The sequence below is a fragment of the Crassostrea angulata genome, chromosome 10 (genome assembly GCF_025612915.1).
Source record: "Crassostrea angulata isolate pt1a10 chromosome 10, ASM2561291v2, whole genome shotgun sequence".
Taxonomy (NCBI): Eukaryota; Metazoa; Mollusca; class Bivalvia; order Ostreida; family Ostreidae; genus Magallana; species Magallana angulata.
Genome location: NC_069120.1, coordinates 14,705,101 through 14,717,150, shown reverse-complemented (window position 1 = coordinate 14,717,150; position 12,050 = coordinate 14,705,101). Strand labels below are relative to the sequence as shown.

Below are 12,050 nucleotides of genomic sequence, written 5' to 3'. Positions count from 1 at the left end.
AAAAAAATTTTCCTTGTTCAAGCATGCGCTCTATATTTCCCATTCGTAAATAGATAAAAAAAATGTCAATTTTTGGCTGATTTTGATTGAATTATAGAAATGACGTCACTTCTGACGTCATATACTGCCAGTGAGTGCAAATAAATCAAATTAATAGATGAAAAATTTATTTTATATCAACTCTTCTAAAAAATTAGTTAACATTTTATTGTACCCGAAACACTTAAAAAATGGCGAATTATGGGGGCCAAATTTAACTCTTATCATATATAGTTCTTTGGCGTTATGATACGCCAAATTCACAAAAATGAGCTAACCTGTCTGCTATTAAACGTTAACTTAGGTTTTAATGATTAATAATCACATCTGTAAACTATAATTTACATTCGTTAAATAAAGTTAAAGTTGTTAATTATAGTTTTACAAATTGTAAAGCTACATTATGAGATACACTATGACCAAACGCGCATAATTTACGCAGTGGAAACAATTCGTTTTATTATACTTTCATGTTAAATACTGAAATCTGATTGGTTTAGACGCAGTTGGTAATCCGTTTTATTACCCTCAGCGTTAGCAACACACTTAGCAACGGGTAACATTAAAAATTGTTACATGCGCGAAAATTATGCGCGTACGGTTCGCTTCGCGTCGGTTGACAATGGTTTTCTCGGGGTGTCAATTTCAACTGTTATCCTCCCAAACAGGCACTATTTATTTTGTTATACTGAATGTCTTAATTTTTAAGAAAATTTTACTGCTTTTATATAGGAATAACGTGAATTCTACAGCGAACCGTACGCGCATAATTTTCGCGCATGTAACAATTTTTAATGTTACCCGTTGCTAAGTGCGTTGCTAACGCTGAGGGTAATAGAATGGATTATGAACTGCGTCTTAACCAATCAGATTTCAGTATTAACATGAAAGTATAACAAAACGAAATATTACATACGCGTATATTATGCGCGTACGGTTCGACGTAGAATTCACTTCATTTTTATATAAAAGCAGTAAAATTTTCTTTAAATTTAAGAAATTCAGTATAATAAAATTAATAGTGCCTGCTTGGGAGTGTAACTGTTAAAATTGACACCCCTCGAAAACCATTGTCAACCTCCGCTTCGCGTCGGTTGACAATGGTTGTCTAGGGGTGTCAATTTCAACAGTTACCCTCCCAAACAGGCACTATCTATATAATTTTAAATAATCGACTGTGAAACTTTGTTCAGCTCATTGTTGTGAATTTGGCGTGCGATATTGCCTAGATAAGATTTGCAATAATTCTATACTTAGTTGAACATCACTCCACGAAAAGTATAGAGGGAAACTTACGAGGTAAGATTAAGAAATCTACCAGTAAATGACTTAGTTATACATGTTATTGTTTAAACATGTTCGTTGCACATTATAACGAATAATAAAATTGTGTTCAAATCTTTGTATAGCATAAATCACGGTTGGCAATAATATGTCATTTAAACTATCTAGACCTATTCATTCATGTGCTGTAGTCTATATTTACTGTTATTTTATTCTGTGATTTGTTAAAATATGCATTGCAATAGGTCTTCTTAATACATCCAAACAAGCTTTGATGAATTATAAGGAAGTTTATGCATTAATCCCGGTCCATTGTTTCAAGCCGTTAAAAAAAATCCAATTCTTCATTAATTTGTTTTTATTAATTTGATGAAAACAAAATATTTTTACCAAAGAGATAAAAAAAATGTTAACAAAATTCGATTAACATATGTAATAATATATTCTATAACAAAACATCAAAATAATGTATGATTCATATTTTGTAAAAAATCTTGGTAAAGAAGATGGGTGGATAAGGCGTGTAAAATGCCTATCTAAGGACGGATAAGACACTGAAAACTAAAATATCAACAAATATGATCATTTTTTAAAACAATCATTCAAAACAATATATATTGAACAAATCATCGATTTGTAACCCTTAAAAAAGTTTAATGTTTGGAATATGTTGACTTAAACTGTAATAAGCGTATTAATTCCTCTAAATTGATTCTTTTATAGAGTGAGTCTGTGCTCCATATTTTTGTCATAGTCTAAATAAGGTCTAATGGAAGACAAAGCGATTTCAATCAACAAAAACGTGCAGAGATGTCCCACTATATATTAAAAATATCATTTTGTATCCCAAAAATTGAACATTTTAGAAGAATAATACCTTCGTAAATTCGTAACCAAAGTCATATATAACATTTAAACATTGGAATTTCTTGAGACTGAAATGGATCAGTGGTTAAAGCACCAGGCATTAATTAACCTTATATAACTAGGATGCTAATGTTGTGGGTTCGATACCACCAGGATTTAAGGCATGCAATATTTTTTTATATCGTTTGTTAAAATATAGTTAGAAATTGTGCTTTTGCAAAATTGTATTAAAAGTATATCAAACAGATTTAATATGAAAAAATTAAATTTTAAATTGCATTTTACGACTAAACCGAATAGGCATTTTCGCAATCTTATCCCCCCATCTTCTTTATATATATGTACAGTCCACTCTGAATAACAATTTCGATTTATGGGGAGGAGTAAGAACATCCAGTATATACTGTAAAATTTTCAAGAAATGTTTAAGATAATCTTGAATATAAAAAGAAAAATTGCACTTGTTTACAAGCCTAAGAAAATATTTTGATTGATTAAAATACACACATGAATACTGTAATGTGATAAGTTTATACACACAAACAATGTACACTGTAATTGAAAGACTTAATTCTATGTACACTGGCATTTCAAAAATAAAATTCAATAAGGATGACACGATTTTACATATACTATTATACATTGTAAAGTTTTGATTTTTTACACGTGGGTGTTTGTTGACACATGGGATGAAAAATATTTAAAATCATTAGTACACTTGTAAGATTGTACGCACATTAAGTTTATATACATACGGTGATATGATTTAGGCAACCATATAGACGTGTATATTTTTTTCAACGTTATCCATTGTCGGTTCTTTCTTTGCATGCTTTCCACTGTAAGAATAGGTAGTTCGTTGTCACGTCGCCTAAACGTGTTTTAACCAACCCAAGAAAGATCGACAGTTACCAAGCAAGTGCCAGTTAAAGCTTTCATCGGTCTATATCACCGACACCAGCTGTGATTAAGGCTTGTTTTCCATTTTGTTGGACACTGCTTTAGTTTTCGAAAAACTAATTTTTGAAAATCATCATTAATAAATGACAGACAAGACCATATCGATAATGAAAATCAGAAGCCTCTTAAATTTTAAAAGCAGATGTGGTCTTTTGGCATTTGAGTGTTCCATATTGTTTGTTCACATTTTGAAATCATCGCGCCCTAAAGCCTTTACTCCGAATTCCACAGTAAAGAAGAATCACTGTTAACACAAGGGATAAACTTTTTATGAATGGAAAAAGTTTTCCTAAAGTGTCACATGTTTTGGAACAACATGTCACGCAATTGATGATTGGTGGAATTATAATCAGCATCAGAACTATAAAAAAAATAAAACAAGCATTTGATGATTAAAATAACGAAATTATAACGTATTGGAAAATATGTTGAAGTAGTTATTTTGAAGTGAAAACCCCGCCAAGAATACACACTTTCATTTTTTAAAGAAATTTATAGCAATTACCATATATCAAATTTTATACTGAAACAAATTTTTAACGAGTTGAATATATACATGTATATGTATATGTATATGACATATTTACCGGAAAAAATGTATCCTTTGTACACGGATTTCCATTGTTGAATTTTTATGCAATTTTTGCACCTGTGTCCGTTAAATACGAAAGTGAACTGCATAATAATCCCAATAAAAACAATCCAGTCCAACACAAAGTAGCCATACGCAGCGTTTCGTGAGCACGATTTTTGGGTGTGGTCTGTCGACTTTTGGGCGTGGTCTGTCGACTTTTGGGCGTGGTTTGTCTTGTTTAACATAAAACTTGTTTTTGTAGGTTTGGGCTGATAATCTTTTGAATCTGTTGTATCACTTTGTGGCGTACAATCTTTGACTTCCAAATTAACTTAAAGGAAATGACATATTTATAAGTGTAAATATATATCGAGCTGGCAGCACATCAACATTTTAAAAATCAAACCAGCCAATAAAAACGCTTCATTCTATTTCGCAGTTTGATTTGAACACTCCTAATAGGTCATTATACAATGTCAAAACAACTTGAAACCTCGCTAATACATGTATCTGACATGAAATACAGAATCTCTTCGATAAGTTCACCAGAGACTAAAACATTTCGGATATAAACATTACTAATATTCTGAGTTGTTTTTCTCGCGAGTTGTTAATTTTACAAATATGATATCAATCTAGGGTTTTTTTCTGGTGCATTCTGTTGTTGTTAAGCGTGTTTAATCTTTTGCTATATGAAAATGATAACTAAAAGATTAGGTTAAACTTAGTCCTCACTCCTCAGGAAAACATATACATAACATAGCCCCTTTCTTTGACAAAGGTGCATGATAAACGTTGTTGATTTATCGTTTCATATTTTTACTGAACAGTCCACACTGAAATGATTAAGTGCAATTTTAATTTGAGTGTATATATATATCGTTTTGTTGACATTAAAATTATAATAACAAATATTTTTCCTGCATGCTCATAAAAATAGTAGAAAATCTGATCGGTTCCAGATATGTAATGTAGAATCATACAGATAACAAATGAAATATTGGGGAATTTTAATAGCGATTTTTATAATGAGGCTTGTGTGACGTAATGTCATTATCTTGACCTACATGCATTCAACCAAACGTTGCATCCTGAAATATGAAATATCAACAGCCCTCTTCAGTCCTATAAAACCTGATGTATTAAATATTTTATCGCCAGAAACTTTTGATATTTGTTGACTTGATCTTATTCAAACAAAAATACCTGGATTAGTACAGTTCATCATCTGTGAGCCAAAAGATTCCCTGCAAGGGCGTTCAGTAGAGTTGTTACATGGTGGCAAATCATCGCAAAACGTTCCATTACATTTAACGCACTCCAATTTCTAGAAAAAATACAAATTTTGTTTTATTGTTCAATAGCAAAATTTGGTAACATCTTTAAATAGAATCTGTAAGACTTTCCTCTCTCAAAACCAAGGATATCATAAAAGAATTTTAAATTGAAGATACAAGCCCTTAATCATTCCTAAGCTTAAATGTTGAAATATTTAATCTTAAACAGATAATATAAAATACGTGTTTTTATTTGTACAACTTCATAAATCAACTTTTGAAAATACTATTATTAGCCTTTTCTTTGAGATTACTCAGAATTTTAAACGAAATTTTGTAGGAAAATATTGACACAAAATGCGCACTTTGTCACGTTCGATGCTCATGATCTCCAACAAGAGCCATCTTAAAATGTCAAATATAAATAATTAAGATTTTTGACAGGGTCCGACCAAAATAAAATAGCTAAAAAAATCAAATTCGATTTTAATGTAACTTGTTAACCGGATAAGATTTATTTTTAGAAACTCATATTGCATTTTTATGAAATCATCTATGTAGAAATGAATCAGGTTCGTTCTTCTTAAAATGTCATTATGACGTCAATGACACATATTTACCTTAGGAAGGTGACAGTAGTTACCAGTGTATTCTATAATATAAACAATACAAACATCAAAGAGTTGAGTGACAAATCCATACAATGGTCTTATTTAAAAACAAAATCATAAGATGACCGAAACCTAATACTGAACATTTGTAAAATGTGCAATAAGAAAATTGAATTTTTGATCTTGTATCGGTAAATTTGGAATCTTTTTATCAATTTTTGATCGTGTTTCAGTAATTGCGTAAGTTATAATTATCTTAATGTGTTAGACAAGAAAAAGAATGTTATTCTTGTATATCACTGTTGTATTTCATTGTTAATAGGAGCATTAACTTCTTTCATCATCAGATGAATTCTTCTGTTTTTTATATTCCTATAGAGTTCACTGTTATAGGGTGGTCGTAACTATTAAGTTTACTCAAGGCAAAATAACTGATAAATTGTTTTCATTTTCACAATAACTGAATCCAAACACAATAAAGAAAAGCAAAAATTATTTGCAATACCTATGGCTTTAGTGCAATTACAGGCTCCACATAACCGTTCCGATAAATCTAACCCAGAAAATTCAGAACGGTATCCGCCATTTTGACATATCGGAAAATGATCACTGCAACCAGAACCTTAAAAACAGAATCGTATAAACGACTATCATGCCATTTCTTAAGAAATTAACGCATACTTGCATAATGTAACATCAGATATAATCGTTTATCATTTACCAGAGTAATGTTCTGGCGAAAATGTACATCTTACGCTTTACCCGTTCTTGTAAAATAGGATTGAGAGAACTCCCCTACACCCCTCCTCCCACGACTGAAATGGATTTCCCTTGGAAAAATACGTTATAAAAGAATTAATTTTCCATATAAAAAGTGCTAAAAAGTAGAAATTCCACAACTGTAATAGGGTTGGTTTACTGAGAAAAATTCCACAACAGCGAATTATAAAAAGTTGTGTTAGCGCGACGGCCTATTGTGTGGCGGAACTCATTTCAAACGCGCAGATGGCTTTTGCAACGGCCATATTCAAACAGTCACACCATAGATTTGTATGTTGAACCTGAGGTGTGTTAAGCAGAGAGGATACCCGCGAGCGTTCGACAAAATCCCCATTATATGCAATACATAAATTTTTGCAAGCGCTCGCGCGCATCCGCTCATCTGAATGAACACGCCTCGGTCAAAATGACCTATAGTTTATTACAAGTTGCTGTCCTTTAAAAAAGGACTGCAATACGTGGACCATTTGCATGTGTTTCCAACGAAAACATGAAAGCCTTAAAATTATCACAGATTCCACCGACTCTAGCCCCTGCTTTTAACCACTAAATTTGTACGTTGTATTACGTATATACATAAACATGTATAGTTGACTTTTAATCCCAGAATTTAAAGGGTTCATACTTCTAAAATCATTTGATCTATGATAATGAAGATTGCATGGATAGTATCAGGCATTCGGCGAATTCTACTATTTGCGCACACATTACGCTTCACTTTACTTTGTTAACTACGTTATGCAGTGACAGCTATTAATACTTTAAATGTGTAAATCAATTTCATATTTTGATGCATTTTTCATGAGATTTAAACTTTTATACAGTGACATAATTATTCAATCATCTATTATACACAGTCACATAATTATTTAATCATACTTAAATGCTTTAAATAATTTTAATCGGGAAGTACTCTAGCCTCGCCTTCTATAAAAGTAAAGTTACTATAGTAAGCTACATGTGTATTCGGAAAACAACAAAACATTGCAAATTATGCTATTTGATGCATGTTGTAGTTTCGGCATAACATTACCTTATTTCATAATACTGACAATTTATATCGCAATTTTACAATTACAGCGCCTTTGAACTTATATGTGCATATTGCATGGAATCCCGATCCCGATTCAGATAAACCTGTGCTAGCCTGGTTCCCTGAGCTACCATTACGCACAGGAACCAGGCTAGCTCATGCGCAGGCTGAATTTTCCCCATTGCATCCGGTTCAACCTCGCTTATATATTTTCTGCGTGGACCTCAGGGTCCACGCAATAACGTTAGTACACATTTTAAGGCTTATCCCAGGGTGCAGTCTCCCGTAATAAATTTGAAAACAAATCATCGCCATCCTTTAAAGTATATGTGTAACTGAACTTACTTAAAGAATTCTAATTCTACCTAATCCTATGGAAATCCATCTAGTGTAGTAGGGGAGGAGGGGAGGGTCCTTCTATGAGAAAAGAATTCCTATCCTATATACACTGGAGTTTGATACATGTCACCTTGCATCTTGGGAACGTCTAATGCATGACAACTCCTTTATATAGTTACATCAGTGACACAAAATTGGCCAAGTATGACCATATCTATTTTTGTTGTTGATCCAGAATATTTAAGGAATAATTATTCAATCTGAGAGTATAGTAAGGTGATCAAATACGGTTGGGGTAGTCAAATTCATAAAGCCCATAGGGCTTTATGACTAATTTCATTATCACCTCGACTGAATTTGCCGATGATCACCTGATAATAGTCAAAGTTTAATTCCTTATTACTTATATTTGGATATTTGTCAGCAATTAAATATTTAAACATTCATTCTTAATTCTTCACTTACATTTTACTTCTTTCAGTTTCCATTTGTCCTGTAGGGGTATCTGTTTTGCACAGAAACACTCCGTTGAATAGCGCTTTGAGCCTAAACTTTGTATATCTCCTATTCCTAGAGCAAAAATATGTGATATCAATGTAAGAAAATCTTATTGTATACGGTGTACATACATACACACACACACACACACGGTACTAATAACCAATTTTTTCCCATTTGATAATATAATTAAATTCATTGATTCTCCCCAAACCATAAAATGGCACAAGAGGTACATATAAAATATAGTCAAATAAACAGATAAAACTTATTCATGAGCATTAGCTTATGCTTGTGGAGAACAAACAGTCTCATAATAAATGTATAGCTTTAAAAAAATAGAGTTAAAATTTTGACAGGCTAATGGGGGTGACATTTGTGTAATAATTGTTGGTATCATACTTCGTATGCTAATTGAATCATTCTTTTAGCATTATTAGGTGATCAAATACAGTCGATGTGATCAAATCCAATAAATCCCGAAGGGTTTTATGATAAATTTGATCACGCCCGACCGTATTTGATCACCTCTTAATATTCAAAGAATGACTCCTTATTACTTATATTTATACAAAATTTTCAGCAATTGTACGATTAAATATTAAAATAGACATTGATGAACTGTATTGGGCTATACAACAAAATTGATTCGTAGTGTTAGCACATTCAAAGACACTGGAATATGTAAATAAACGTCTAAATACTCACCCGACTTATCTGCATCGTTATTCATTTTCGTGCAATTTCTAGTTGTGTCATCGACCTCTGGATTAGAAAAAAATGATTTATCACTATTGTAAGGTCCTACTGTAACCGTACTGGATACTAGTACATGGTTATTTTAGTAAGAACAAGGGTAAAACAGTATACCGCCTTCTCCATCTGAGCGGGGGTATAATAAGAAGAAGAATACTGTTTATTTCATAATATAAATAAATGTGTTTACCTTTTACGTAATCTGTGTACTTAATGGCACGGAGACATTCAACTTGCCCTAAAAGTATTTGTTTAAACATTTATACATCCTTCAAATCACAATACTGTTTTAATAATTGACCACCGTCTAATAAAAAACCTTTGAAAAGTCAAAAGTCAACTTGCCCTAAAAGTATTTTTTTAAACATTTATACATCCTTCAAATCACAATACTGTGTTAATACTAGTAGTCAAAAGTCAAAAATCATCTTGCCCCTAAAAGTATTTTTTAAACATTTATTCATCCTTAAAATCATCATACTGTGTTAATAATTGACCACCGTCTAATCAAAACCTACCAATGTCATGTTCCCCACCCTGGAACGAATCTTGTATGCTTGTTTTCGACTGAGTGTTATCAGTACTGTCCTGGTTTTTCGTAAAGAAAATGCTCAGCGTATAGAAATGGAGGACCTTTATTAAAAAAAGAAAGACATTAGTTGACAAGCAGAATAAGTCTAATCCTTAGACATGTAAACTTACAAATAAAGAGATATACATAAGTACTCACCAACGAGACTATGAAGAGGAACTGAAATGTGACGTAAAAATACATTAGTTATTTCATTTTATTCGAAACGCATGCAGAGATGATAGAATGATAGAATATGGTAACTATACTTACTGCAGCGATAGCCAGATTTCTCCTATTTACCGAAGCCTGAAAAAAATATAAATGACTAAGTTCAGAGTCGTAATGAGACCATGTTACTAACAATTCAGTCACAATTGTGTGAACATTTACAACAAACACACTTTTAAAAAAAACCCAGAGGATGTGATTGTGTTCTCTGGCCAAAGATGTAAGGCAGCACAGTTTTAGAAAATTATTCGATATTCATAACTATTCGAGGTTCAATCTATGTTTATTCAATACTATGCAAAATTTTCAAAGTTTCCCGTTTGAAACACCCCTCTAGCTTGTCTAATATCATCACAGCTAAAAATAAAGTCTGCGAGGATTTTGCATTCCAAAATATTTCAAGCTTTGTTTTGATTATTTTTTTTATATTTATCATTTTACTAGTTCCTCTCCATTGATATAACAAATAGTACTGTTGTCATGTGCATTTAAAACGTCGTACAGGTCTTTAATTGAGATCGCTTGACTATTTTAACCTACAAGAATCACTAATACATTTATAAACATTTTTATACATGTAAAAGAACTGTGCGATTTATTTTCAGTCATCTTTGCGAGTGCATGTGTGTGTGTGTTTTTTTAAATATTCAGTTAACCGTACATTGGGAGGAACAGAGTGTCTGATGTTGTCGTTATCTGTTGAGTTTCCGATATTTAGCATGTCTGCCTCAGTCTAGATGAACAAAAATAAATGAGTAAATAAAATTAATTGATTAATCAATTAACATTAATCCAACAAATATAAAAGCCTAATAAACATAATCATCATTGAGTAACTACATGTGTATGGATATGTACTTGTGGGTCTTCCTGGCCATTAGGTTGTAGTTCGTAATTTTCAGCCATTGGAGTTGTGGGGGGACTGTCGTTAGTCTCTGGGTTGTTGACTCCGGGGTCAGACACCGCTCTTTGTGTTCTAGGTCTCTTTTGGGGGGTAGGCTCTTGTCTGTCGTCGATCACAGAATCGTCCGTATCTGACGCAGCAACAGGGTCGTAACGATAATTACAGGAGACGGACCTTCGAAGGGATGTCTTCATGACAAACTCTGCTCATTCTGGAAGGAAAATCGGTTACTTAGAAATATGTTGTCCTTTGTGCATGGAAGATAGATCTATATTTTCACCCGTGAAACATTTACTCACACAATGCCACTGTTATAATGACTTAAGAAACGTTCAACTTTCAAAAGGGTAAATACATGATGCGATGCATTACAAATAGGTCCATTTTTTGAGACCCTATTTAATCAAGTTGAACACAAGAGTTGTAAGAATTGTATAAGGGATCACAAATTAAACCTATAATTTGGTTTGTTAGGGATGGAAATGTCTTAAATACCGATTCACTAAAAATAACTCATTTGAGAGAACTATAGGACCCTGTTTGTAAACAAGGATTTATATTTAATTTGACCCTATACTCTATATCTATATGTTTATTCACCAATCAAGGGCACTCGGGGCCGCTGCATATGCATTAAAACAATAAAACAACATGATTTTAACAAATAAGACCGCGGAACATTACCTGACAAGATTGGAAATATACAGCTTACGTCAATTTCACCTGTTACAGTCAAAACATTTGAAATGGGCGGGGACAAATTGACGCGGACGTCTGAGAAAACATTGGATTGAAACTGTAGAACTTTATAGGAAGCGTATTTTCACTTCTAACTTGCTATATAGCGATCGAAAAACATTTCATTTAGCATGAGCAAAGCGATTGAAAAAATATTTTATTTTATCAATAAGTACATAATCAGCAAATATGAGATCACTATTTGGAGGTGCATTCGTTTGGTCGAGTGGAGAAGTGCAGGAGTAGAACCATTTTAACAAGACCTTGGACTTTCGGTTGGACGTAGTTATCTATTTCCTGCGTCAAGACAAGTTAAAATGACGCGGTTTCAAGTGAAATATGCACCAATTGCGTAGTCTTAGCTCAAAAGCCAGAAAAATCTTGTTGATTTCAAAGAGTAATGGCTGAGTGGACAGCAATGAAATAGACAGGCCTACGTCACATTGCTGTTTGACACGACTACCCAAAGTCCAAGCTCTTGTTAAAATCGTTCTAATTCTAATTTGCTCGTTTGAAGTATTTGAAGATCTCCATTGTCTACTTTCTGAATAGCAAGTAGACGATAGAAAAATCCTTGACCAGTTCTGT

The 12,050-nt window shown here is 32.7% G+C and overlaps 1 protein-coding gene across 8 annotated transcripts in view; it reads right to left on the bottom strand.

Annotated features, from left to right (window-relative positions):
* Positions 1 to 1,669: 1,669 nt before the first annotated feature.
* Positions 1,670 to 12,050, bottom strand: part of LOC128165422 (uncharacterized) — a 30,974-nt gene continuing 20,593 nt past the window's right edge. For 6 of the 8 annotated variants that reach the window (XM_052829925.1, XM_052829922.1, XM_052829927.1 and 3 more), the window contains 13 exons: positions 10,661 to 10,935; positions 10,482 to 10,553; positions 9,863 to 9,898; positions 9,749 to 9,769; positions 9,537 to 9,651; positions 9,209 to 9,256; positions 8,971 to 9,027; positions 8,230 to 8,334; positions 6,118 to 6,234; positions 5,622 to 5,653; positions 4,931 to 5,051; positions 3,738 to 4,055; positions 1,670 to 3,511 (listed from right to left, as the gene is read on the bottom strand). In XM_052829925.1, coding sequence (XP_052685885.1) covers positions 3,345 to 3,511; positions 3,738 to 4,055; positions 4,931 to 5,051; positions 5,622 to 5,653; positions 6,118 to 6,234; positions 8,230 to 8,334; positions 8,971 to 9,027; positions 9,209 to 9,256; positions 9,537 to 9,651; positions 9,749 to 9,769; positions 9,863 to 9,898; positions 10,482 to 10,553; positions 10,661 to 10,918 — 1,467 coding nt within the window. In that variant the 5' untranslated portion in view covers positions 10,919 to 10,935 and the 3' untranslated portion in view covers positions 1,670 to 3,344. The remainder of the gene's footprint in view (positions 3,512 to 3,737; positions 4,056 to 4,930; positions 5,052 to 5,621; positions 5,654 to 6,117; positions 6,235 to 8,229; positions 8,335 to 8,970; positions 9,028 to 9,208; positions 9,257 to 9,536; positions 9,652 to 9,748; positions 9,770 to 9,862; positions 9,899 to 10,481; positions 10,554 to 10,660; positions 10,936 to 12,050) is intronic. The other 2 variants (XM_052829928.1, XM_052829929.1) reach the window with 2 other exon arrangements.